The 27,917-nt window shown below is 38.8% G+C and overlaps 1 protein-coding gene across 5 annotated transcripts in view; it reads left to right on the top strand.

Annotated features, from left to right (window-relative positions):
- Positions 1 to 1,561: 1,561 nt before the first annotated feature.
- LOC124619249 (RING finger protein 44-like) overlaps positions 1,562 to 27,917 on the top strand; it is a 120,098-nt gene continuing 93,742 nt past the window's right edge. Inside the window, exons 1-2 of one of the 5 annotated variants that reach the window (XM_047145508.1) lie at positions 1,562 to 1,672; positions 17,419 to 17,573. In XM_047145508.1, the coding sequence (XP_047001464.1) occupies positions 17,419 to 17,573 (155 nt within the window). In that variant the 5' untranslated portion in view covers positions 1,562 to 1,672. The other 4 variants (XM_047145506.1, XM_047145509.1, XM_047145505.1 and 1 more) reach the window with 4 other exon arrangements.

Genomic DNA, 27,917 nt, shown 5'->3' with positions numbered 1-27,917 from the left:
TGTCCAAAGAAAACTATGCAATTTTTTATTAATTTTGTGGTCAAATACTCTGTACTCGGAATTTTGTATGTACAATGCCACTAGACTTTAAAGAAATTATAAACAGGTTTATAAATGTTTCAATGCCTAAACTAATAAATGTAATATATTTTCTTAAGTCTAATTTGCAATCCTTGTGAAGTTAATGCTGCAGTAAACTACAAAGATCACATTTGCTTTAAAAATAGATGTGAGCAAAACAATGATTTTATTTCACAATTCCAAAATACTAATTTTCCATCAATACAGCCAAACAAAGGCTTGCACAGAAGCATAACAAGAAAATAATTTCATGCAGCAATCTATTCACATTGTCCTGCTCACACTATGTGCATTAAATTAAAGCCATCCCACCTGTAAGCTACAGAACGTACATTCAACCAATGTATGTGACTTATGAGGATCAGATGCCACAACTAACAGTCTTCATGCCGAAACATTTAATAATATTTTCAACTGGTTGGTAACTTCTCTGCATCTATCTATTCTCTCCGATGCAACAGCAGACAATGGAGCGCCCGACATCATGTAGGCACAAGTTGTCCAATGTGTTGGTGGCTTGGGAAGAGCGGCTGGTGAAGGTGGTTCGCTGAATTTAGCACCAGCGTAAAAATCGCCGTGAGTTGGTGAGGATCTTGGGCTCGCCTCCTTGGACGGATCGCTGGACGCGTTCAGTTTCGGTGAACCCTGCCTCGAACCTGGCGGATGAAATGCTGGTCTGTCTGTAGCTGTCGTTTTATCGCGACTGCAGGCAATTTCCTGACATTCCAGCCTTCGAACTCTCCCCCTTGGTGGTGTAACGAAGCTGTGCAAATATGACGCACTTTTCCATATCTTTTGTCTGGAATGTGATTTCTGGCGATTACTTGTGCTGTGTGAGAAAGGACTTCCATATCTCTCCAACTTTTTTTCGACCATTTTCAGTATTTAGTCTTTTTACAATTCAAAGTAACTCTTTCTTTTCAACACAGCTGTTCACTTGGTGTCCCTTAAATACTCTTTTTTAGAAGCTGTGCAGTTTTGCGCGAATTATTTATCACACGTTCTGTAAAGATGACCCGTAATTTTGATAAGTCTCACAGCACAAGAGTTCACTTACTGTTCAATTCATCTCAAATTTTCTCAACAACTGTCCAACGAATTTGATAAACATAAACAAAATGGCGCTTGCTCTCAATTTCAAACTACTTGCAACGCAGCTTATTGCAGCACAAAATTACTCCTGAAACATTTATCAGTCTCTACAATATCTCTGAGTATTGCTGAACAAAAACCACAGAAAATAAAACGGAGAACAACAGCAAGAGTCCACAGCTGAACATCAACTGATCTCCATCACTTCCTACGACCTTCTCACCTCGCCATGTAACTGCGTCACAAGCCTCAGAACACACAAAAGCCAAGGAAACTCGCTGACGTAGACGTAAGATTAAAAAAGTAATAAAAAAAGGGAACCGTGTCACGTGACAGAGTTTCTCCAATGGTTGTGCAGTTTCATCTGTGTATTCTGTAAGATTGTGTGTTTTGTTGGAAAGCCAGACTGTTCTTTTATCACATTGAGTTTAACTTAAATACAAATATCCTCAAGGAGAAGAATTCACATACGTTTCTGTCTGATGTTCTCATTATTACAGTAGGTATCCATCACAGTTGCGAAAACTACTAGTATCGGTGCTTTGTCCTGATTGGTCAAATATAACAGTGGGCGTGGTTATTGTATTTTGGAGTGTGAGGAGAAGTGCTTGGTGATGGTAATGAGGCAAGAGCTTGGCTTGTGAAGTGTTGGGGGGAGGAAGGGTAGTATGGTATTGCAGTAACGCAGTCAAGCTACAAGCTGAGGCGGAATCGTAAGTAACTCAAGTTTACGTAAGTAATTTTTTTGGGAAACAAACACCTCCATCGTGCGGAAATAGAACAAGACGAAATTGTTTAAAGTTAAATTGTTGGACAGGAAGGGAAGTTTCGAATATTATAAATTAAATAGGTAGCTCAACAAGCTGAAGAATTTACATTTTCAGAGGTTATATGCGATAGTCTTGCTGAAGAGTAACTTAACGATTTTATTATCGGCGTTTGTTTGTGGATAATAATACTTCCCACGTTGCACTGTGCGATTTTTTTAGTCGACTTGTCTACAGAGAGTGGTATCATACTGTGCAGCCACTGCTTTATCCGAAATTCCAATCATCGGATGAGTTTCTAAATTCCGTTTGCGTGGATTTAGACTGCTGATTTTAACACTTCGTTTGCTGGGTTAAAATTTGTTTAATGCTGTTCTTTCTTGGGACAGGAATGTTGCAACCTAAAATCCTGTCAGAAGTGAATTTTATGGGATGCTTATGAATCTCGTTGATAATGTACACTTACATTACTTTCTATTAGCTCTATTAACACAGAAACCATATATTGTCGGGTCTTTTGAACGCTCGTATCGTTCTTCAGTCAGCGGCCCTTATAACTCTAGTGTCTGACAGTAGTTGTAATGGGAAAGATTATCTGAGACAGTACCAGTTTCTTCCTTCAGTGTTGGTGTTGAGCCATATAAGACTGATCATTTGGGTGAAGGTAAATGGAAAGTTATTTTTATGATTACTGTTTTTACTGATAGTATGGAACTTCTTGTTAGGCAGGACAACAGGCCACAGACCAGGTAACATTACTATTAAATTAAATGGAAGGGCTATAAATGATCAATTGCAGGTAGCAGATCACATCCCAAATGTATTTGTAAATATAGGAACATACAATTGAAGAGGAAAAGTCACAGAAGTATGTTGAAAAAGCAATTCTCATAAAATCCAAAATTTTCGAGAAGATGATGTATTAGGGAATAGTATCACAATTGAGCAACAATAATATCCTCTCCAAATTGCAGTATGGGTTCCAGGAGACTTGATCATTGGAGAACGTCATTTACATGTTGACTCACGAAAGATTACAAACATTAAATAACAAAATACATAACACAAGTTGGTATTTTCTGCAACCTACCTAAGTTATTTGACTGCTGGGATCACAGTATCGTCCTAGAGAAACTGAAGCTTTATTGTATTGCCAACCAGTGGATGTTACATACTGAATAATGCAAGGCCATGTATGTAGTAATTCAACCAATGTAATGTGGGGAGAAATCGTATACGCAGTTCCACAAAGCTCAACCTTGTGTCCTCATTTGTACCTAATATATGTAAACTGTCATCTGTCTAACATACAATAAGCAGAAGTAGTTCTTTTGTGCATAACACTAATATTCTAATCAATCCAAAGATACATACTGAAACAGAAGACCTGGTAAACTATGATCTTAATAGTATCATTGACTTTTTCTGTGTGTAGCGTAACTTGCAGTTTTAAAAAGACACAACATATTCAGCTTTCTACATCCGGAAGTGGTATACCAATGACAAGAGTAACACACAGTCAGTAAATCATCAAAGTGGTGGATACCCATATTGGTGAGAAGTCACCCTAACACAAGAGTATTTTGGAACTCCTAAAAGAACTTAGTTCATTCACATTTGCACTTAGCACTGCAGATCATGGGGAAAAACAATCCAGTAGGCTGATTTATTTTTCATATTTTCATTCATTAATGTTCTAAGGAATAATGTTATGGAGTAACTCATCTTTAAGAAAGAAAGTCAGTCTTCATTTGTCAAAAACATGCTGTAAGAAAAATAAGTGATACTTTCCCATGATGATCATCATATATAAATCGGTTGAAGGAGTTGGGCATTTTGACTACTGGTTCACACAGTATGTATTACTTTGTTGTAAATAATCCATTGCAGCTCAAAAAGAACATTGATGTGCATAAGTACAAAACCAGAAGAGAACATGGCATCCAGTAAGGTTGTCTTCAACATAAAAAGGGTGCACAATGCTGCAACCAACATTTTTGATCTTTTGCACAATGACATAAAACATCTGAGAAAGAGCACAGTATTTTTAAATGCAAACCAAAATTTTTTTCCATGGAAACTTCTGCTATTCCATAGAAGAATTTATATTACTGTAATGTGTAAATGTGGTGGGTAGGAAGCTGTATATTTTAAAAAGCCAGCATGGAGATATATTTAGAAATTAATTTGTAGTTATTTTAAAGTAACATTATTCATTCTGCAACATTAAGATTTATTGTGCAAATGATCCATAGAACATGAGAATAACTAACCATATATTATATATAAAAACAAAGATGAGGTGACTTACCGAACAAAAGCGCTGGCAGGTCGATAGACACACAAACAAACACAAACATACACACAAAATTCAAGCTTTCGCAACAAACTGTTGCCTCATCAGGAAAGAGGGAAGGAGAGGGGAAGACGAAAGGAAGTGGGTTTTAAGGGAGAGCGTAAGGAGTCATTCCAATTATGTCTGCTTGTGTCTGTATGTGTGGATGGATATGTGCGTGTGTGCGAGTGTATACCTGTCCTTTTTTCCCCCTAAGGTAAGTCTTTCCGCTCCCGGGATTGGAATGACTCCTTACCCTCTCCCTTAAAACCCACTTCCTTTCGTCTTCCCCTCTCCTTCCCTCTTTCCTGATGAGGCAACAGTCTGTTGCGAAAGCTTGAATTTTGTGTGTATGTTTGTGTTTGTTTGTGTGTCTATCGACCTGCCAGCGCTTTTGTTCGGTAAGTCACCTCATCTTTGTTTTTATATATAATTTTTCCCACGTGGAATGTTTCCTTCCATTATATTAACCATATATTATATATATAAAAACACAGATGATGTGACTTACCGAATGAAAGTGCTGGCAGGTCGATAGACACACAAACATACACATGAAATTAAAGCTTTCGCAACAAACTGTTGCCTCATCAGGAAAGAGGGAAGGAGAGGGAAAGACGAAAGGATGTGGGTTTTAAGGGAGAGGGTAAGGAGTCACTCCAATCCCGGGAGCGGAAAGACTTACCTTAGGGGGAAAGAAGGGGTATACTCTCGCTCGCACACACACACACACACACACACACACACACACACACACACACACACACACACACACACACACATCCGCACATACACAGACACAAGCAGACATTTGTATGCAGACATGTGTATGTTTGTGTGTCTATCGACCTGCCAGCACTTTCGTTCGGTAAGTCACATCATCTGTGTTTTTAGATATATTTTTCCCACGTGGAATGTTTCCCTCTATTATATTCTAACCATATATTATGTTTTTGTAGTATTTTAATACGCCATTGGAGTCCTTTTCAAGCAGACATATTTATCATTGAGTGTTAAAGAATACTTTACTATGCCAGTACACACTAAACTAAGTTGACTATGCTCTTATACCTGTTTTCGATCACTCATATGTGTTTTTGAACATTAAGCATAAAAATATCTTTGACAGTTAATGTCAGTTACTAAATTCTTTTCTGATTAATTTCACTTTTGTGTGACATAAATGAAGAATTTTTAAAGGAAAATGGTGGGAAGGGGAGCCATGTGAGGGGATAAGATGTGAACAGGGAAATAAGTATTCACTCAAAGAAGACACCGTAGTACTGAACATAGAGTATCACATTAGTATTTTTCACTATAGTGATTGCTACAGCTTACTGTCTATTTCACACTTAAGAAAGGAGTTCAAAATGTGTGAATTCTCTCTTCTGTATTTGATCCAGCAATTTACCTGATTTAAAAGACTATTGTTACTCACATACATTCTATAGAATTCCCTGTCAATGCAATGCTGCACTAAACCTGACCCACTCAGATGCATCAAATTTGATGTGTTCAATGATGCAGCTAAGACATAGAAAACCACAAATTTACAGAGGTAAGTTAAGGACAATCGTGAAGAAAATTGCGAGTCTGCATAGTTCGGTAATTGTGTGAAATTTACATGTCTGACTAAACATAAATGATTATAATTCTGGTTCTAATCCAAATGTAGCAATGAAACATGTATCATTAAAAAGCCAATGAGTGTTTCATATTTATGTGCTACCATCTGCATTTTGTAGTTTGATGGTGCAGACAAAATAAATTCTTGAGCATGATGCTTTTGGTGTGCGATCTTAATATTTATCATGTTTATCGTTGCAGATTAGTGCAATACAAATTATTTCAAAAATATTGAAGGTGGGTGTTCAGAGATATTAAAGGTCAAAAGTTAAGGTCAACAGACGAGGCATGTAAGAATTCTTAGAAACCTCCTGTGTTGCATACCAATGTAAAGCTCTACTCATTAGTTTTCAATGATAAAAGTTTCATTGCTGTGTCTTGATTAGAAACAATGCTCAAAATGTGGTGGTTGTAAATACTGACATGAATTTGTTACAGAAGAGACAAAATACCACTGCGTGTGTCTTCAAATTTTATGTCTATCATGTGTCAAATTCTTCTCACAGTATCATATCTCCCATCTCATCTTCATCTATGTCCTCTTCCATTTGTATAGTATTGCCTTGAAGTCCATCTCATACATTAACCTGATGAAATGTTACTTATGTGTCTGCTGCTAATGAACAAATTAAATGCATAGATATAGTGACAAGGACAGCTAACTGACAGAAGAATGGAAAAATTGGCAGAAGCCGACTTTAGGGAAGATCAGTTTGGATTCCGGAGAAATGTAGGAACAGGCGAGACAGTACTTATCCTATACTTGTAGTAGAAGATAGGTTAAGTGGAGGTGAGCGACTGTTTATAGCATTTGTAGACATAGAGAAAACTTTTGACATTGTTGACTAGAATGCCATTTCAAATTCTGAAGGTCGCAGGGGTAAACTGCAGGGAGTGAAAGCTTACTTATAACATGAACAAAAACCAAATGGCAGTTATGAGTCGAGAGGCATGAAAGGGAAGCAGTGGTTGAGAAGGGAGTGAGACAGGGTTGTAGCCTTTTGCTGATATTATTCACTCTGTACATTGAACAAGCAGTAAAGGAAATTGCAGAAAAAAATTAATGTCCAGGGGAAGTAAAAACTGTGGTTTGCCGATGGCAATGTAATTCTATCAGATGGCGAAGGACATGGAAGATCAGTTGAACAGAATGGACAATGTTTTGGAAGGAGGATATAGTGTGAACATCGACAAAAGCAAAAGAGGAATAATGGAATGTTGTTGAATTAAATTGGGTGATGCTGAGGGAATTAGATTAGGATACAAGACACTTAGATTAGTAGATCAGTTTTGCTATTTGTGCAGCATAATAGCTGGTGATGGCTGAAGTAGAGAGGATATAAGATGTAGACCGGCAATGGCAAGAAAAGGGCTTCTGAAGAAAAGAAATTTGTTAATACCAGATATGGATTTAACTCTTAAGAAGTCTTTTTTTTTTAAGGCTTAAGTCTGGAGTGTAGCCATGTATGGAAGTGAAACATGGACAGTAAACAGTTTAGACAAGAATAGAAACTTTTGAAATGTGGTGCTACAGAAAAGTGCTGAAGGTTACATGGGTAGGTTTTGTAACTAATGAGGAGATTGTGAATATAACTGAAGTGAGAAGGAATTTGTGGGACAACCTGAATAGAAGTAGTGTTCAGGTGATAGGACACATTCTAAGTCATAAAGAGATCACTAATTTATTATTGAATTGCAAAGTTAGTAAGTAATCAGTTCAGATGATTTTTCTTTATTCTGGGCACTCAGTGGGTGTGCTATTGGCTCACTCCTAATGCTTGTGACCTGCAGCATGCTACAGCAATAGCGTTATTGTTAGGAGGTGACTTCTTCAGTCCGCTAGTGAGTACTGGTAGATAATTCTGCATAGTATGGCTGATATGTTGTTTTACCTCAAAAACCAAATTTATTCTGCTCTATTAAGATCTGTCTGCAAACCTCTCACTTCAGAATTGTTGAAAGTTGTAGATTAGTTTTGCCCAAAGTGAAGTAATACTGATAGATCTTTCACATGGCTTGTTTAAAAGCTTGGTTACTGCCTTACATTGGATATGGGAACCTTATGTGCCTGGTGTAGTCAGAAACAAAAACAAAAAATGTCAGTTTTCTTATCACATCCATGTAATATTAATATGGCTGTTATAGTATATTACAGCAGCGTGGCAACATGTCACTTCAAAATATTTCATCCACAGGGCAACAGAGGACACACTCCAACACAACAAAAATGAATGATCTTTCGCCTTATGTAAGATGAGATCATCTGCGACTTCGCATCATTAGTAGCATCTATGATCCATATCGTGTGGCACTACTTGGTGCAAAAATTAAAGTAGAAAGGTGCAAATGTTGGTGCTCAACATGGCAGAGTTGGAAAAATATTCTTATTGCCAAGATGTTCTGTAACATCACTGATAAGTTTTGTAGGTAACAACACCACCTTAATTGATTTTCCTGCTGATGTGTGTGTTTAGGACCCAACTGAATTTTGACAAAGAGTTAGTTCATAATAAGATAACATGTCCATACATTTATTATATTTATCTGTTATCTACCTGTTAACCAAACTCAGCATTTGTTCTTTGGTATATCAAGCTGATTATCAACAGTTCCTCCCTCTTTTTCTGGTACCGAGCTAGGTGCTATGCTGGATAAAGATACTGGACTTGGATGCAGATAGAAGAGGGTTTCAGAGCCCTGCCAGGGCATCTACATTTAGTTGAATGCAAAGACAGTTCCTTTGGACAGGACACAGCCAGTGACCTTCCCTATCTTTGTCCTGAGTCTTGAACGATCCTACTGTCAGTAATATGTTAAACCCTGATCTTCCTTCCTATTTTTAACCTAATTCATGTATGTAGTTAGTAGTAAGATAAGTTGCAACAACATTGCTGAAAACTGTAGTAAAGCCGCATGATCTATATCCAGTTCCATTGCTGAACCACGGGCAACGTATGAGTGGCCAAGTAAGTGGTCCTGACAGATGGGATACCAGTTACTTTGGAATAAGGCTGGGCATCTCGGACATATTCTGAGTCGTGGTCACCTTTGTGCTCAGACGGCAAAGACTACAAAGTCCACCGGTTAGTCCCTTAACTGTTAGGGGTAAAACTCAGTGGGACCCGGGGCAAGTAAGGCTAGCAACCTGCTTCCCTGGTACTCTAAATATGATGCTGGCAACAATCGGAGCAAAATGCCTCTGACCTTTGGAGGTGACGGAGTCCCACCTGTAATTGACAAACCAGGGACTCCTAAGATACGACTCGGCAAACGAATGGTAACGAGATGGGGTGCTATTAATATCAATGGGGGCTACTCTGGGAAGAAGGTAGAGCTGGCAGAGGCTGCAAGTAAGATGGGGTTGGACATTTTAACTGTTTGTGACATTCGGGTAAGGGGTGAGAAAGAAGAGGAAGTGGGAGAAAACAAGGTCTACCTGTCAGGAGTCAAAGCAGGAATAGCACAATGGGGTGTAGGGCTTTACATCAGGAAAGAAATGGAACCCAGCGTAGTTGCAATAAGGTATGTAAACGAACGACTGATGTGGATAGATTTGAAAATGTCTAGCAAGAAAATTAGGATTGTGTCAGTATATTCGCATTGTGAAGGGACAGATCAAGATAAGATCGATAGTTTTTATGACACAATCAGTGTTGTAGTTGTTAGAGTAAAGGACAAGGACAGTGTTCCGCTCATGGGTGATTTTAATGCCAGCATTGGAAATCGAACAAAAGGGTATGAAAAGGTTACGGGTAAATTTGGAGAGGATATGGAGGCCAACAGGAATGGGAAACAACTCTTGGATTTCTGAGCCAGTATGGGATCAGTAATCACAAACTCCTTTTTTAAACATAAGAACATTCACCAGTATACTTGGGAAAGCAGGGGACCAGATCTGTCATTGACTATGTAATAACAGATCAGGAAGGCTGCGAGGGACACATGGGTATTCAGGGGATTCTTTGATGACACTGATCACTATTTAATCTGCAGTGAAATTGGTATTGTGAGGCCAAAAGTGCAGGAGGTGAGGTCCATATGTAGGAGGATAAGAGTGGAGAAACTTCAGGAGAAGGAAATCAGGCACAAGTACATAACAGTGATCTCAGAAACGTACCAGTTCGTTGAATGTAGTCAATTAGTCATTGGAAAAGGAATGGACAAGGTACAGGGACACAGTACAAGAAGTGGCTAAAGAATGTCTTGGAACAGTAGTGTGTGAAGGTAGGATGAAGCAAACAGCTTGGTGGAATGACAGTGTCAAGGCAGCCTGTAAAAGGAAAATAAGGCACATCAAAAATAGCTACATACTAGAACTCAGGTAGACAGAGAAAGTTATGTTGAAGAAAGAAACAAAGCCAAACAGATAATTGCAGCATCCAAGAAGAAATCTTGGGAAGACTTTGGAAACTTTGGGTCAAGCTGCTGGAAAATCATTCTGGAGTGTAATTAGCAGTCTTCGAAAGGGAGGTAACAAGGAAATGACAAGTATTTTGGACAGGTCAGGAAAACTGCTGGTGAATCCTGTTGATGCCTTGGGCAGATGGAGGGAATATTTTGAAGAGTTGCTCAATGTAGGTGAAAATACGATCAGTAATGTTTCAGATTTCGATGTACAATGGGATAGGAATGATGATAGAAATAGGATCACATTTGAGGAAGTGGAGAAAATGGTCAATAGATTGCAGTGCAATAAAGCGGCTGGGGTGGATGAAATTAAGTCGGAACTCATAAAATACAGTGGAATGTCAGGTCTTAAATGGCCACACAGGGTAATTGGAATGGCGTGGGAGTCGGGAAAGGTTCTATCAGACTGGACGAAAGCAGTAATCACACCAATCTTTAAACATGGAAACAGAAAAGATTGTAACAACTACAGAGGTATATCTTTAATCAGCATTGTGGGTAAAATCTTCTGAGGTATTGTTGAAAGGAAAGTGCGGGTATTAGTTGAGGACAAATTGGATGAAAATCAATGTGGGTTTAGGCCTCTTAGAGGTTGTCAGGACCAGATCCTAAGCTTACGGCAAATAATGAAGAAGTGTTAAGAGTGGAACAGGGAATTGTATCTATGCTTTATAGATCTAGAAAAGGCATATGACCGGATTCCTAGGAGGAAGTTATTGTCTGTTCTACGAGATTATGGAATAGGAGGCAAACTTTTGCAAGCAATTAATGGTCTTTACATAGATAGTCAGGCAGCAGCTAGAGTTGACGGTAAATTGATTTCATGGTTCAGAGTAGTTTCAGGGGTAAGACAAGGCTGCAACCTGTCTCCACTGTTGTTCATATTATTTATGGATCATACGTTGAAAACAATAGACTGGCTTGGTGAGATTAAGATATGTGAACACAAAATAAGCAGTCTCGCATATGCGGATGACTTCGTTGTGATGGCAAATCCGATTGAAAGTTTGCAAATAGATCAGAAATGTAAGGACTATGGTATGAAATTAGTATCTCCAAAACAAAAGTAATGTCAATGGGAAAGAGATATAAACGGATTGAGTGCCAAATAGGAGGAACAAAGTTAGAACAGGTGGACGGTTTCAAGTACTTAGGATGCATATTCTCACAGGATGGCAACATAGTGAAAGAACTGGAAGCGAGGTGTAGCAAAACTAATGCAGTGAGCACTCGGCTATGATCTACTCTCTTCTGCAAGAAGGAAGTCAGTACCAAGACTTAAGTTATCTGTGCACCATTCAATCTTTTGACCAACTTTGTTGTATGGGAGCGAAAGCTGGCTGGATTCAGGTTACCTTATCAATAAGGTTGAGGTTACGGATATGAAAGTAGCTAGGATGATTGCAGGTACTAGTAGATGGGAACAATGGCAGGAGGGTGTCCACAATGAGGAAATCAAAGAAAAACTGGGAATGAACTCTATAGATGTAGCAGTCAGGGCGAACAGGCTTAGATGGTGGGGTCATGTTACACGCATGGGAGAAGCAAGGTTACCCAAGAGACTCGTGGGTTCAGCAGTAGAGGGTAGGAGGAGTCGGGGGAGACCAAGGAGAAGGTACCTGGATTCGGTTAAGAATGATTTTGAAGTAATAGGCTTAACATCAGAAGAGGCACCAATGTTAGCACTGAATAGGGGAGCATGGAGGAATTTTATAAGGGAGACTATGCTCCAGACTGAACGCTGAAAGGCATAATCAGTCTTAGATGATGATGATGATGATGATGATGATGATGATGATGATTTGTTGCTAAGTGAAAGAAGTTATTTTGCAACTTTCATTCCATCTGGCCATTTCATCATCAGCCAGTTGACACCCACAGCTTGATAAAGGCCTTTTCTAGACTTATTCATGCATTACAGTCGTCAGTTACAGGCACCTGTGTCGTTCCTGCATGTTTTCTACTGTTACATACCCACCATCCTTAGCTCACTTCCTCTCCCTTTCCTTAATCACCTGGAAGCCATCTACCATCTATTCACCATGTTACTCATCCTGCCCATCTGCCAACCCTTTACACATTATACCATATGATTTTATGGTTTGGGCATCCACAGCTTAGTTACATAATAGCAACATTTAATTTTTATTTAATTATTAAAGTCTTCTAAAACTCTTCTGGTAGCCGCATTAACTGTTAATAGTTCATTACAGGATCATGCATGATTTGTCTCGTGAAGATTTAATCATGTCCTCAGGTGTATACATATAACTAACATTGGGTCATTAAAGATATATGGTCTCCCAGTGTTTGGGTGGTGTTTGAATTGTCAGAGCCACTTAAATTGGATGGTTACAAAATGAAACATCCTAAATTGCAGTTAATAGCAGGCGCAGGCAGTGTACATGGGCACTGGGAGCCGTGGGTGTGGACCAATGCTGAAAACTCAACAGATGACCACAAAAGTTCTGTGGTAGTGACATGACTATACCAGAAATAGGCAAAGCCACCAAACAGCCCAGTTGATATAGTGTTTTTAGAAGATTTTGATAGATTTTTAATTCTAAAAATATTTCTTTGTGGATTAGTAAACTGTGTGTGTACTTAAATTAATAAAAAGGAACATATTGGGCTTAAGCATACTCAAGCTACCAGTGAAATACAAATTTATATACAAAAGTATATTTTTTCCCTCCTGTAGCACACAAGCTACTAGAATTACTTTAAAAATTGTCAGCAGCTGCATGTCATGAATATGACATTTTATACATTTGTCCAAGATCAATTTTGTGCTCACCTTTTCGAGCCACTGGCAGTATTTTGGTAAGTGTTGTGGGTCCTCCTCCCAAATTCCGCAACAATGAGAAATTTAGAGATAGATATCATTGTACGCTAGACTATATAACTATTACTTAGACCGTTGGGTTTTGTGAGCATTGCAAATAAGTCTAGCTATTTAAGCATGTCTCAGCTGTCAGTCTTCCGGTGTCTCTCTAGAGTTTTCCGGCCCCTCTCCTGTGCACCTTCTTCATTGAGTCTTTATTGGGGAAAGGATGCTGTAGAAACTGCCTGAGCTGCAGCCACTAGATTGTTAGTTGGCAAGCCAAACTGTGGCAGCTCCTAAGCTTTGGATTAAAAAAAAAAAGTTGAAATTCGTTACTGTTAAAAACTGGAAATCAGTGAACCTGCAGCACTGTTTGGACAATAGTTTTACTAGCCAGAAAATTGTTGCCATTCAGTTATTTTAAATGTTTTATATAGCTGAGCTTTTAACATTTTTGTATTGGGTTCCTGTTATATTTGGCATAAATGCTCTACGAGAGGTCATGGTCATTTGGTTGCAATTTCATAATTCTGTTTGTCTCGACCACAGTATTTTATTCACTTTATTGTCCATTGCGCATTACACCATTTTGAAATGTTCTAAAATGTAACAACATTATGAACAACAAAAAACAGAGTGAATCTGTTCAATATAGGTACACAGTACCTTGTCCAATTATTTTCATAACATGTAGTGCAAACTTCGGTTGCTTTCTTGTCAGTCTGTCTGTTCGGAACAAGTTTTGCAATTGGTTTTAACCTAACTTCCCAATTTTAAAGATAGCTCAAAACTGGATGATAGTGCAGTATTAATTTGATTTATAGTCAGTCTACTCGGTAGAGGTGGGGGTGTTAAAGGTTGGTTATGCTTGATATCTCGGCTACCCTGCAGGACCCCAAGTCTTGTGCATGTAGTATTGGAATGCGTTCCAGGCAGTACGATAGCGGATGGGCACAACTGAGCAGATGGGGGAAGAGGAGATGGACGGGGGAGGGGGGGGGGGGATGAGATGTGTGCAATATGTGTACACAAGTGAAGCTGCAGATAAAAAGCTTGAATACATGCAACCCCCCCCCCCCCCCCCCAACGCGCGCGCACGGGCGCCCCCCCCCCCCCCCCCCCCCCACACACACACAAAGCATAAAATAATTGTTTAGCCTACCCAAAAATAAATTTTTAATTGGGCTAAAAAGTATAAAATACTCTCCTACCTGTAGACAAGTACTCCTTGAAATTTTTAGTTTGTGCATTTGTAATTGCTATGACAATTCTTGTAAGATTAATAATGAAAAATATGGGGCACATGCAATAGATAATAGTCAAGAGGAGAACTAACTATTCATGCATCAGTTGTATATCGCATAAACCCAGTGTTTTTCCATTATAAATCATAAAAGTATTGTCATAGCTATTTAAAACCGACAAGCACAAATTTTCAGGAGTATCTTTGTGGATGTTAGGAATCCGAATGGAGCTAGGAGAAATTATTTTATACTCTTTAGTACCATTTAAAACATGTTATGTTGAAAAAATGTGAATAATTATTATTTATTTTATATTTAGGCCGTGGCACTTGGTAAAAAGTGTGCAAATAAGGGAAATGCAGCGGCAAATTTGCATGAAGTTACATGCTACTCTTAGAAATGTAGTACCCATTGCATCCATGTTTCTTAGGACCGACCATAAAAATTAGAAAAATAATTTCCGAAATAATCTCTTCATTTCAAGTTGTAGACAGTTATGAACGTGCTTCTCCCAATTGTCAGAAATTGGATCAGAACGTGTCTAATTGAAGAATTACAGTACCATTCCTTGTCCACTTTTAGTCAACAAAGCGATTGAGATCATTATTAGAATTCATTGTTACATGTTCTTATAATCTATAACAAACTGTTCTTGTCGAACGAAAGGAAACGGTTTCCATCCCTAGACTCTAATGTGTATACACACTTTCTGTGTATTCAGCGTCTTTAGGCTCAAATTAATACTTCCTTGTGAGTGGTATGTACTGAAATCTTGTTCTTCTTTGTGGCATGGTTTTCATCTCCGGATACTTCGCATGGTGTTAAGTGACAAATCTTTCATTTGCCCTGATCGTCGGTAGTAAGTGATTGACAGTGTGTTTCGTTATTTCTGAAAGCGCGTGGAAATGTCTTTACAGGATCACAAATGCGTCAAGGATTTCGGCCACGTTTACACGTGGTTACTGGGTACCGTGGTTTAAGCTTTGGTGCTCGTGCTGTCTTGGATCTTCAAATCGTGATGGATGGTGCACAGGCTTCATTTCATAAGTTTTTAGATTGTTTTGCTTAACACGAAACTAAAGTCTCCCCTTGCACTGTACTCAGCCGCCATTCTGTTGCGAGGTTTAGAATAGTCTTGTTGCATTCAAGGCAACCGTGCATTCTGCAGAGGTCGTGGCGGTGCAAAAAAGGTCTCTAATGGCACTTACAAACATTGCAAAGAACAGAGACAATTTGGTTGCCAATGTTAATTTTTCTGAAACAAGTCGTTACTCTTCTGGAGTTTTTCTGCGAATTATGGAAGCTTGACTTAAGTTTATCGATTGTATGCTGAGAAAATGATTCACATCCACAGTAGCTTTTCCTATCCGCAGTTTGTCGGCTGTATAGGCACATATACCATACTTTTGTCCAACCGTACTTCGGTTAAGTATCCAGGTCCCAAAATTATATTGTCCCGTCTCTTAAATAGTATGAACAGCTCAAGAAAACGTTCTGCATGTCTTGTCAAATAGTCCAATGTAGTTTTGCTTGAATTTAAAGATATCACGTCACTATTGTTAAACGAATATCTTCCTAACAATGCCCAAACTTCTCTCTTAGCAGCTTTATTGCTTCCGAGTACGTCCTTTCACGTTTAGCTGACGTGTATTTAATTTTAAAGATATGTATGAAGCTATGTTATAAAATCACGAGGAATGACAGTATAGCGCACAATTGTGCAATAAATTCGTCTGGCAACTCGTGACCATAATGAAAAGCCGCAATTCTCAGTCTTTTCTGTTTCATGCTCCCAGGATATAAAGGAAAAAGGTGCGCTTAGTTTCGTAAACACCACATTGGAAATGAGATGATGTGTAAGGACTCAATTTAAATTCCTTGCGTATTGTTAAGTCACTCGTAGGTATTATTCTCAGAAAACACAACCTCGTAACTTAAACGATCAGTGTTTTTTGTGTGTGTGCGTCGCAGTGATATTCGTTCGTGGACTACGCGCCTGGGTTGGAATGCCACCTCGACGTTCGCGTGTGCTGCGATACCATAAACCGACGTATACATGTGCGGGCGAGAGCAGTCCCCCTCCGACCGCCAGCCCCGCTCCTGGTCGATAGCGCACTGCATGCCTGACTTGGCCCCCCTCGTCTATGCGTTATGTATGCGCAGATACGGACGACGGATGCAGTGCTAACTTTCGCGGAATATTTGTACGAGATGCCACGTAGTGACGACTGATCTTTCTCGCATCATACGCGTTGTAAGGTTGCAAGAACTTGCTGACAAAATAATTACAGTCAAAGGTTCTGAATAATCGTCAGAATTTGTCCACTGCCAGAAACTGCTATGCCTGATGAAAACTAAAGTTAATCATACCCTGCAGCAAAGGTGACATCCTCGGGTAATGTTAATACAAGAAACTGTTGATACAGTACTTAATTGTTCACTAGATAACAGGCTGCAGTCCTAGGCAGGAAACCTTTTCTCCGGTAGGCATTCTATATATAATAATTGCATGCTCCAGTGTAGTTTTTTACTGTCTTCAATTGCGTAGGTTTTACATTTGTTCCGACTGGAGCATTACTTCCCAATAGGGTAGATGAATTATAGATTCTCCCGTATGTCCATTTAATGTCACTTTACACTTGCTAGCGTGACGAAAATCGGAAAAGCTTCCGTTTGTAACAATCGATGTTTTTGTTCGATTTTTGTGAGAAATTTTGAAGGTTTACCATTCTTGAACTACAACCGGACATAGATCTGTTACAATTTCAGTGATACTTTCTCGAACGGTGGCTAATATAACTGTTATATACGACGACGAATGGTAAATAATTACTGCAACATTTGGCAGCCTTCAAGGCAAAGTTGGGTGTTTTTGTATAGCACAACAAGTGGAACTTTGACTTAGTTACTACTACTACTACTACTACTACCACTACCACCACTACTATTACAATTACTATTATTCATATAGTGATATAACAAACAATCTAATCAATAGTAGAATATTTCCATAATAGTGATTAATTTTATCATTGTTCACAGATGAATCCTAACAGCCGTGTGCCTCCTCTCAGGAATTCATCACAATATCCTCGTCATGTCAGTGCCAACCATGTACCCAGGCCAAATCATCAGCCAAGATGGCCTGTCAATCACGTTCCATACGCCAAGGACTATAGGCAGTGCTACCAAAATGGGTAAATTATTTGTCTGAATATTGGAAATTCGTTTTTACGGCACCAGGGCATTCCGAGTGTTTATGCTGATGGCTGTTACTGGCCCTTAATATGTCACTTAATGTCAGTACACACTCTCCTGTAGATTGCAATTAATGATTTTTCTGTTCATTTAGAATCTGTAAAGTATGGCATGTTTCAGAATAGGATTAGGCTAATGGGGTCTGATTATATTAGAACAAGAAACCAGCTTTATACATTGAGCAGTTAATTGTAAAATGTCACCCTTGTATCTCTCGTGATTCTAATGTTGCGATTCTTGACTTCACATTAAATTAAAAACATAAATTTTACATATTCCACAAAAACATATGACATGACTACCCAAGGTTAATGTTTGCAAACACTTGTCTCAGAACAATTTGACATGACTCTATAAAACTAAAAGTAATGCTATGTAATTTTGCTTCATGAGCATAATTATTTAATGTGCATTTTTTTTACTTTTAAAAGGAAAATAACAATTTCAATGATGTAATTTTTTGTTTGAAAATAATGTATTTGTAAGCATCAAATTGGGGCATGTTGTTGGATAGAGCTGACATATAATCAGTGGGAACTACGGTGAGTCTGTTGATTTAAAATACTGTTACATGACAATATCTCCTGACAAATAAGAGTCTGGCTTGTTCTTCTTCACCATCTCTCTGCCATAGAGCCTAGGAATGTGCAGCAAACTTTTGTGTCATGAATAAGGAGCAATTTGTGAATTACAGACTGTGTAAGGATAGCTTCATCATTTTTGTCATATTTCACCTCGTAGATTGCTATAGCTCTTAAAGTCAGCAGTTACACCCATGTTCATGTCAGTTGAAGTTTGTGGGAGACGAAAAAAGAAAAATCCTCATTGGCCACCATATACACACAGATAATAGATTACATAGGGATGAAATTAACAAGAAGTTGCAGAGTAGAGGAGGGAAACAAACAAGGAAATTGAGGAAGAGATAAGCATTGGAAAAATTTATACTGAATAATGATGGTGAACTGTCCCAATATCAACAGCAAGTGGATGGGGAAGAAATGAGTAAGATGTTATGCAGTCACTTTGACAGACTTCAGATGGTTATTTGACATAGATAAAAGCATATCTGTGAAGTAGGTGATACACAATTATATTTCAAACAGTGCATTTCCATCGCATTACCAAGGAAACAAACATTGGATAAGTGTCAAAACTTGTGAGATGATCAGATTTGTGTGTTCTACTTCCAGTGTGCTAAGTAGAGGTGTAAATACAGAACTGTAGGTGTACCAGATGGATACCTTGCCTCACTACAGAAGAAAGGTATTAGGATTAATTAAGACTGAACACTCAGTAACCGGAAGAAAAATAAATAAAAATGAAAATCCCTTCTAATATTTTAGGGCCAAAAAAGAGCCTTGTGGTACCATCATACTGTGGTGTCAAGATAAAAAATAAAAATGAAATGCATTGGGACAGTTAAATAAGCTTGGTAATTGTTTATACTTAACATTCTATGGTCCTGTATGGAGTGATTCTGCGTACTTTCCTTTTCTTAGAATAAAAAACTAGAAAATGCCAAACAGTTTATAAGGGGTTTTGAGTATAATATAAGGGACAATCAAAAAGTTTCCATTTGAGGGCATTGCTGCAGCTTAATGTAGTGTGACTCTGATGCCAGTATACAAGCACCAATATGTAGGCAAGGGATTAGTATGTCATCAGGTTGCCCCATGTTCTGGAAATCGGGGAATTTCAAATGTATCAGGGAAATTAAAAAGAATCTCGCTTCTGTCTCAGTAGGTGAAATGATTAGTTTACTGTGATGTCATGCATCGCTGCTGGCCAGGTGCAGCTAAGTACATTCACCACTTCCCTACTCCACCATTTTGATGCTCCACTTCTTCACGCCACTCCCCTCAGCTTGTAGCCAGTGCTGCCATCATTTCTTGGCACTAGCCTAGCCTAGCAGCTGTTGACGAGAGGCAAGGAGGTGTGAGTGATGGTTTATTTGGACCTGATTCTCAGAGACTGTAAATGCAGTGGCCGGAGATGGCGGGCATATGTGCACTAGTTGTGTGTGATTGATTGTGTGATGTTTGTGTGTGCTCTCGTCTTTTGACAGAGACCATGGCCAGATATTTAGCTGTGAGAGTGTGAATATCTTTTCTACATGCCTGTCTGCCGCTCAGTGATCATCTTTACAATGAGTTGCTACCAGTCCTCATTATTATTGAGACTCACAGTATTAGCACAAGTTATCTGTTGCGTGGATTGATTACCCCAGTCTCATTTCATCAACATGCTGTGTGTGACATGCCATACGAGTGGATTTCTGCGCCGGGACAAAATCACAGGTCATTTCTGCTGTTATCCCTCAACGGATCGGGCCTGCCAATCTGAAGCCCATTATATCACACTAATGCATAGGCCCTGCCCATCGGATCTAGTTTCACCAATTTGTCTGCAGGCCGTGCCTATTTGTACATGTCGTAATGCGGCTGATTTTTGTGGGTTATCCATGGACCTCAGGAATTGCTACTTTCCCACTGCAAGTATGTTGCACAGTGTGGTGTTTTATAGACATTTTATTTATTCTAGTACATTTTGGCACGTCAAAAGTAGTTTATATATTAGGAAGTATGAAGTGTAAAACAATAGATATAACACATTGGGTTATAACCAACAATAACAAACATAGTAGAACCAACACTTTATTGGTTACATGTATAGTGTTGGTTTATATAACTCTTCCCTACCTTATACACTTCTTTCAAGAGGGCTACTTTTCCTGATGTTATTTCTGAAATCACTGAAGGTGTTTTAAATCTTTCTTTCGAATCCAAGGAGATGCATACTTTTGTCCACAATTGCGTTTAGTTTTTATTGAAATAAACAGGTGGTCTAAATGGAAACAAACACACACACACACACACACACACACACACACACACACACACCATTTGGCTTACTTTCTCCATCTAAGAACATTTTGTTACAAAATATGTTGATGTTAGTACTTAAGATTTTTGCTCTTCTCAGAAAACGCCATCTGCTTGGAAGTTTTTAGAGTTTTTCCTCGTTTTGCACTATTGTTTCTTGTACTGTAGCTGCAAAGATGGCTTTAAAATACCTTCAGTTATTATAAAGCAGCTACGTTCAGTGTGGTCACATAAATGCGCCCCTCCCCTGAAACTTCCTTTCAAATTTTGTGTCTGTGGTCCACAGTTTGAATACTGTCAAGAAATTTTTCTGTCATCTCTTTGTACGCTCTGTTTTATATTCTTGTTTGTGTAATGTTCATGTGTCAGTTTTCATAAGCAAGGTATTTCTCACAAGGGAACCTCCCCATCGCACCCCCCTCAGATTTAGTTTTACGTTGGCACAGTGGACAGGCCTTGAAAAACTGAACACAGATCAATCGAGAAAACAGGAAGAAGTTGTGCGGAACTATGAAAAAAATAAGCAAAATATACAAACTGAGTAGCCCATGTGTAAGATAAGCAACATCGAGGACCATGTGACCACAGGAGCGCCGTGGTCCCATGGTTTGAGTGAACAGCTGCGGAACGAGGTGTCCTTGGTTCAAGTCTTCCCTCGAGTGAAAATTTTAAATTTTATATTTTCGCGAAGTTATGATCTGTCCGTTCGTTCATTGACGTCTCTTTTCACTGTAATAAGTTTGGTGTGTGTGTGTGTGTTTTGCGACCGCACCGCAAAACTGTGCGATTAGTAGACGTAAGGACGTGCTTCTCCAATGGGGACCGAAAACATTTGATCGCAAGGTCATAGGTCAACAGATTCCTCCACAGGAAAACGTGTGTGATATATTCAATATGACACTGGTGATGGCATGTGCATCACATGACAGCAATATGTTGTCGACCCACCTAGCTTGCACACTTGGCGAATGGGTAAAAAGATTCTTCTACCTTGCCTGATATAGGTTTTCTTGTGTATGTGATAATCACTCCCAAAAATTGATGAAAACATAAGAGTTTGTCAGACAATAATCGTCTGAAAATAAAAAATTAAACTTTTCACTCGAGGGAAGACTTGAACCAAGGACCTCTCGCTCCGCAGCTGCTCACGTTAACCACGGGACCACGGCGCTCCTGAGCTCATACTGTCGTTCAAGTTGCCTATCTTGCCATGGACTACTCAGTATGTATATTTTGCTTTTTTTTTTTTTTTTTTTTTTTTTTTTTTTTTTTTTTTTTTTTTTTTCCCCATAGTTCCACACAACTTCTTCCTGTTTTCTCGATTGATCTGTGTTCAGTTTTACAAGGCCTATCCACTGTGCCAACTTATAACGAAGTCTGAGGGGGGTGCGATGGGGAGGTCCCCTTGTCAGTATAATTGTATATTTTTCGATACTGTCATTGGTTCAGCCCCTTCATTGTATTTGTATCAACTAGAACATGCTGTATCTTGAAAACCACTCAAACAGAAGTGGCGAATTTCGAGTAATAGCTACATTTCTCTTGTTTCCTTGTTAAAATTTACTTCCTTTGGTGAAACAAAGTGGAGTTTCCATGATGTCACCCTGCTAACATCCTAATGCACATGCAGTTGTGACAGAATCCTGAAACAGTGGTTCATTATATGAGGAAATGTGGTCAGTTCAGGTCAAAAGTTTATGAAAAATCATATCTTTGATATAGGAACAAATGTGTAATTGCTGAACATGCCTTGTTACAAAGTCACACTAATTCTCATTTCAGCTGCTATCAGAGACTTCAAAAAATTGCTCTTCATTCCATTACGTAAGTCTACAGTTATTCGTATAATGCGGTAGATAAAAAATTCCAAAAGCTTACCATGTAGAAAAATACTTATATATTTCTGTGTTACCATTTAGCAAAATCTCGTTCCGATAACTCGGACTTCTTATGAGGCCTGAGGGTCGCTGTGAATATTTTATCCTTGCATTCTGTGAGTACAGTCTCGAGGTCAGGCCTCTGCAAACACACAGCCAGAGGCTGCATGTATCAAAGAATCTGATGGAAATATCAGTGGCTCATCAGGAAAATCCGTTTTTTGCGTGGTATCTTGCCTTCGAAGGTGTACCAGCTTTAATTTTTGCCGAAGTGTTGTCAACAAACAATTTTCTATCCTCAATCATGTGGCACCTCTCACAGTGTTCTAGTAGTATATCAGGGTGAAACCAACCAGTGCGAAATTCAATCCTGAATGGTTGGAGGTTTGAGGACATCAGGGCCCACAAGGTGTCAGAATTCCAGGCATATTGCACAGTATTTCTGAAAGTCTTTCACTCTCAGCCATGGGGAAGGAGCTAAGCACTCGAAGGCAATCGGAGCAGTTAAGAATACAACGGACATTAGTCTTTTTTGTCAGTCCGCGGTAAATGAAGTGCGAAGAGTGTCAAGTGATGCATAGACTGTTAAAGGCAAAAGAAAACGGTGGAAAATCCAGCATGAATAGAACAATATTATGAAAAGGGTAGTTACTACTCACTGTATAGCGGAGATGCTGAGTCGCAGATAGGCACCACAAAAGACTGTTGGAAAGTGTGCTTGCGAGTGTCTAGCTCCAGGTGTGTGTGTGTGTGTGTGTGTGTGTGTGTGTGTGTGTGTGTGTGTGTGTTTTGACTATTTTTAACAAAGGCTTTGTTGCCCGAAAAATTCACTTCCCAACAGTCTTTTTGTTGTGCCTATCTGCAACTCTGTATCTCAGCTATACAGTGAGTAGCAACTATCCTTTTCATAATACTGATAGACTCTTAAAGGCTGCACATCATCTCACTGACCTTAAGGGGATTTTATTTTCAATAACTGCATTGTTTTTTCACCTTGCCATTTTAGTGATGTGTGTTAGACCATTAAAAGGGTTATTCCAATAATGCTTTAAAACCTAAGCGAGGAGAACAGTAATGGCAGGTGAGTTGGGAAATCTCACCAACAGAGTGGCGCTGAAAAGCGACCAGAAGTCTGTGGCCTTTCTGACATACCTTGCGCAGCTTGATGTAACCTTTGGCTTCCATTATGGAAACTTGCCACTGGTTTTTCAGCGAAGAGGGAGGATCGGCAAGGTATGCCTCAACACCGTGCTTTCCCGATGTTTTTATGCTTCCTGCTTCCTCTTTAGACAAGGGGGTTGATTTCATTAATACTTTCTTCATTGAATGTGCATTCTGAAACCAGATGTATCCATCTATTAACAACCCTGATGGTACATACCAGCCAACTCTCCTGATTTAGGCGGTAGACTCCAGATTTTCAGCTTTTTCTCCCACTTCCCAATTATTCCATTATTGCTCCTGATTTTTGACTTACGATCAAAGGGTGTATACGTCCCGGGAGATCTGGGAAAAACCCGGGAATTTTTTAGAATTTCGGGATTTTTACTTGTTTTAGTTTTTCGATAAAATTTTTTTAGGTTTGACGTGTAAGAACTGATATGTTGACAAAGAACTTTAGCCCAGTACTGCTGAATAATACTGCAGCAATGAAACATAACACAGAGAATAACACAAAAATTAAACTGTAGTTGCATAGAAAACGAGTCATTTACACAGTGCACGCACAAGTTTACCTACACCGAAAAGTGTCAAAGGCTTTACACCGAAAAGTGTCAAAGGCTTTAGGCTGAATATTATGCAGTACGTTGGTAACAAATAATGTGCATTTGATGTGTGTGAAGTCACATTTCTAACAGATCACTGGAAAATATTATGAATAGTGGCTTGAGAAGTGTTACTTTCAAAGTAAATTTCCACACAAGATGAATTATGTTATGTGTGAGAATGTGCAGTGAATTTCTTAAATCACAGGGTGTTATAACTCTCATTCAAAATGTAACACTTGAGGATCAGCCATTTGAAAAATTTCGGGCCCAGAAGATAAGTCATTTATGCCGCTATTTAAAATTTTACCGGCGCATTTGTGTTTGATATGGCTTAGTGTAACACACGCTAAAAAAAAAGACCGACCTTCAAGTTAGTTTTTATATTTAATGTTGTTCTTTCATAGATAAATTACGCAATCAATGGCAATACCAGTTCGCTTCTTTTCTACTTTTTTGCCGGTGAATTGTCTCTTTGTCTCCGAACAGCTCTAATGTTCACTACTGCTTCTTTTTAACTAAACCTATAAATAGACAACAGAAGGCAGCACCAGTCAGGCGACAGGTAGCAGGACATCCGTACCTTGCTCTCGTACGAAATTAGTCCAGTTTTAGAGTGAAAACCTGTATCAAATGCAGCTACTATATTCCCTGCTCTAAAATTTGCTTTCAGCAAGGACGAGGCTGGTTTTTTACCCCTTCCATTCCTCAGTTTTTCTGATTTTTATTATTGTTTTTATTTAAATACAAAAGCTTGCAGTTTAATCGTTGTTAAAAGACCTTCAGTTACTTTATTTTGTTTTAGAATAATAAGAGATTTTTTTTCTCTAAAATATTTTGTGCATTTTTACAGTCTTTTCTTTTCGGATTTTTGTGTTGCTAAATTTTTACCTCCTGTCTTTATTTTAATATTTAATTTCTTTATTTTAATATTTAATTTCTTTATTTTAATATTTAATTTCTTTATTTTAATATTTAATTTCTTTATTTTAATATTTAATTTCTTTATTTTAATATTTAATTTCTTTATTTTAATATTTAATTTCTTTATTTTAATATTTAATTTCTTAAATTTGGTTTATTTTTCAAACATTTTTGAATCACAAAAGGTATTGTGTGAAATGTATATTTAAACATTTGTGGGAGTTCGCATTATTTATTTTAAACTGCTATCATATTCACTTGTTTTAAAAACATTTTAATTATTATTAGACAATACAACAAATAATTTAGAAATAAGTACCATGTTTAACAACAAATACTGTAATTTATGAATTGACTTTGGAGAGTAACTCATTTGGAGCTGTGTGCGAGAGCATTGATTCGTTCTGTAATAGATTCTCGCTCTATCTGAGCATTTTGAGTGGTCCCCTCAAGTTTTGCCTTCTTCTCTTTAAGCTGTCTTATTTCTGTGTCAACAATCTTCCTTTTAGTCATGATCCTTTTTCCTGAATAACTCGTCATTTCTATTTTTGAGGTCTTCAGCATATTGATCTCGTGAGTTACTTACAGAGTGTATAAGGGACTTTGTTATAAGCACTCATTGTACTCCGCCGTGTCTTGACTGCGTCGTACACCAGTCTTGTGCTCACTACAGATTGTTCCCTCATATTCTCGAAGAGGCACTCTTTGTTCACAGAGAATCCTAGGCGCTGTGAACAACATGAAGCCTACATGTTCCAATTTCCAATAAAACGGTGTCTACTCCTTCGATTTCTTTCATACATTTAAGTTGCTTTAAGAAAGCGAGGTTGACATTAGGGCCGTCCATTGATACTTGTAAAAGCTTTTTCATTGCCTTCATGTTTTTCTTGAAGGACTCTAGTAGCTTAGCTGCCGTCGAACTGCCTAGAAAAGCCTATGCATAGTAACGGATGCACACGAGATTTTTATTTTTTTAAATGTTCCAATCATGCACTAAAATGTCCATCTGGATTGTTTTGCACACCTTGTTCAAGGATTCGTCAAAACAACAGTTCATGATGCGTTTACGTGGTCAGCTTTAATTTCAGTCTCAAAGAAAGGAGCTAGTCAGTATTGCACGATATAACCAATTTTGTCCTTTTGTAAATGCGTGCTCTTGGCCACTTCACTGTCGGGGAACATTGCGGGGAAAAGTAACACGTTGTTCACAGAACTACGCAGTGACTTGTGTGAAACGATGCACTCCAAACACCACAATATTTCCGCTTTTGTTACTTCGTCCTTTATTGTCATCCGATCAATTCCTCTGTTTATCCCTGGGTTTTGACATTGCAGTGATGTACTTGTGCGGAGGTGTAACAATTCCAGCGGCCAATGCCACTGTTGTTGACCCAGCTGAGTCCGCAGATGTGGTAGTGGGAGCAGAATCTGTCTGCTGGGCTGAAGTGGTCGCTGCCGGTCGGGTGTAGACGTACAAACTTGCTGTGCTTCTCATGGCAGCTGCTTTCACGGCGTGCTTCTTGGATTTTGTCATGTGAATTGTAAGAGCCAATCTTCCCATAGTACGGATGTTAATGGGGGTGCCTGGACATAATCCACATTTAGCACTATAAAGGTCTGTGGGTACTTTCACCAACCAGTCCTTGAATGCTGGACCTGAAAGCCAGCTATCCTGAAAGCCAATCGCCATGGCGTAGTCGCAGTAATTGTTGGTGGGTAACCTTTATTGAAGAAAGAGGAACTTTGGATGTAAATAAAGCTGCGCCTCATTATTACGCATAATGAAATAAGACACAATGAGTGTTACCTACCTTGTCAGTTTATAAAACTTTGCCCCGCACGTGCGCAGAACTGAATTCAACAGGTATTCCTGAGCCCACTGACTGCTGACAGACTGTGTGATTTGAAAAGCAAGCGATGCACGCTTGACAACACTTGTCTCTGCCAAGCACCAATTAGCATAAATCACGAAATTATTAGTAGTGCTGTGTTTGTTGACCCTTTAAGAAACTATGAATGGCAAGACTTATCAACCAGTCTTACTCCAGTAATCTGTTGCAAGAGAGTAGCTAATTTTACATGTACAGTACAGCACCACAGTTATAAAGACGAAAGATATTAAGGCCACCGTGCTCAAAGTGCTGAAGGCTTCACCACCCTTTTTCGTTCTAGCTTATTCCTTACCATGAGGCTAGACCCCCCCCCCCCCCCCTCCCCCACCTCCCCTGCTGCTGTTGGTTACTTGCTCTCGTCTCCCATCCATGATTTCTAAGTTATGAAGTCTGCCGGTTACAAACGACTTGGCCTCCCAGTTACTGTACAGCTGAGGCGCTCTACTGTATGGCAATTTCCAAAGTACTTTGGACTTGGTAGACCTTCTGTTGTACATACACCGATTTTAATTGAAAGCCTAGATTCTGTACCAGCGTACATGTTGTATTACTTGTAGAGGAATGATTTACCCGCTTAAGTTAAAAATATGGTTTTACTTGACATCCAGTATATTGATAATGTTGCTTTTTATGTATCTGTCCGTACCTAGAAACATAATAAACAGCTCTTCAGCTATTATTGTTGTCTTCACATTATGCTTTTTGCTGTTCTTTGATGTACTTGCAAGCCCCTCCATATTTTTCTACTATAATAAACAGCTCTTCAGCTATTATTTTTGTCTTCACATTATGCTTTTTGCTGTTCTTTGATGTACTTGCAAGCCCCTCCATATTTTTCTACTAATAAAGTCCGCAGTAAAGGAAACACTCTGGATGATAATTCAGTTTGTACATGCCTTGCGAAACCTATTTAAGGATTTCCATGCCAGAGTAGCTCTG

This window comes from Schistocerca americana, chromosome 6, assembly GCF_021461395.2.
Source record: "Schistocerca americana isolate TAMUIC-IGC-003095 chromosome 6, iqSchAmer2.1, whole genome shotgun sequence".
NCBI classification, from domain to species: domain Eukaryota; kingdom Metazoa; phylum Arthropoda; class Insecta; order Orthoptera; family Acrididae; genus Schistocerca; species Schistocerca americana.
This window is presented reverse-complemented; position numbering and strand designations above follow the sequence as displayed.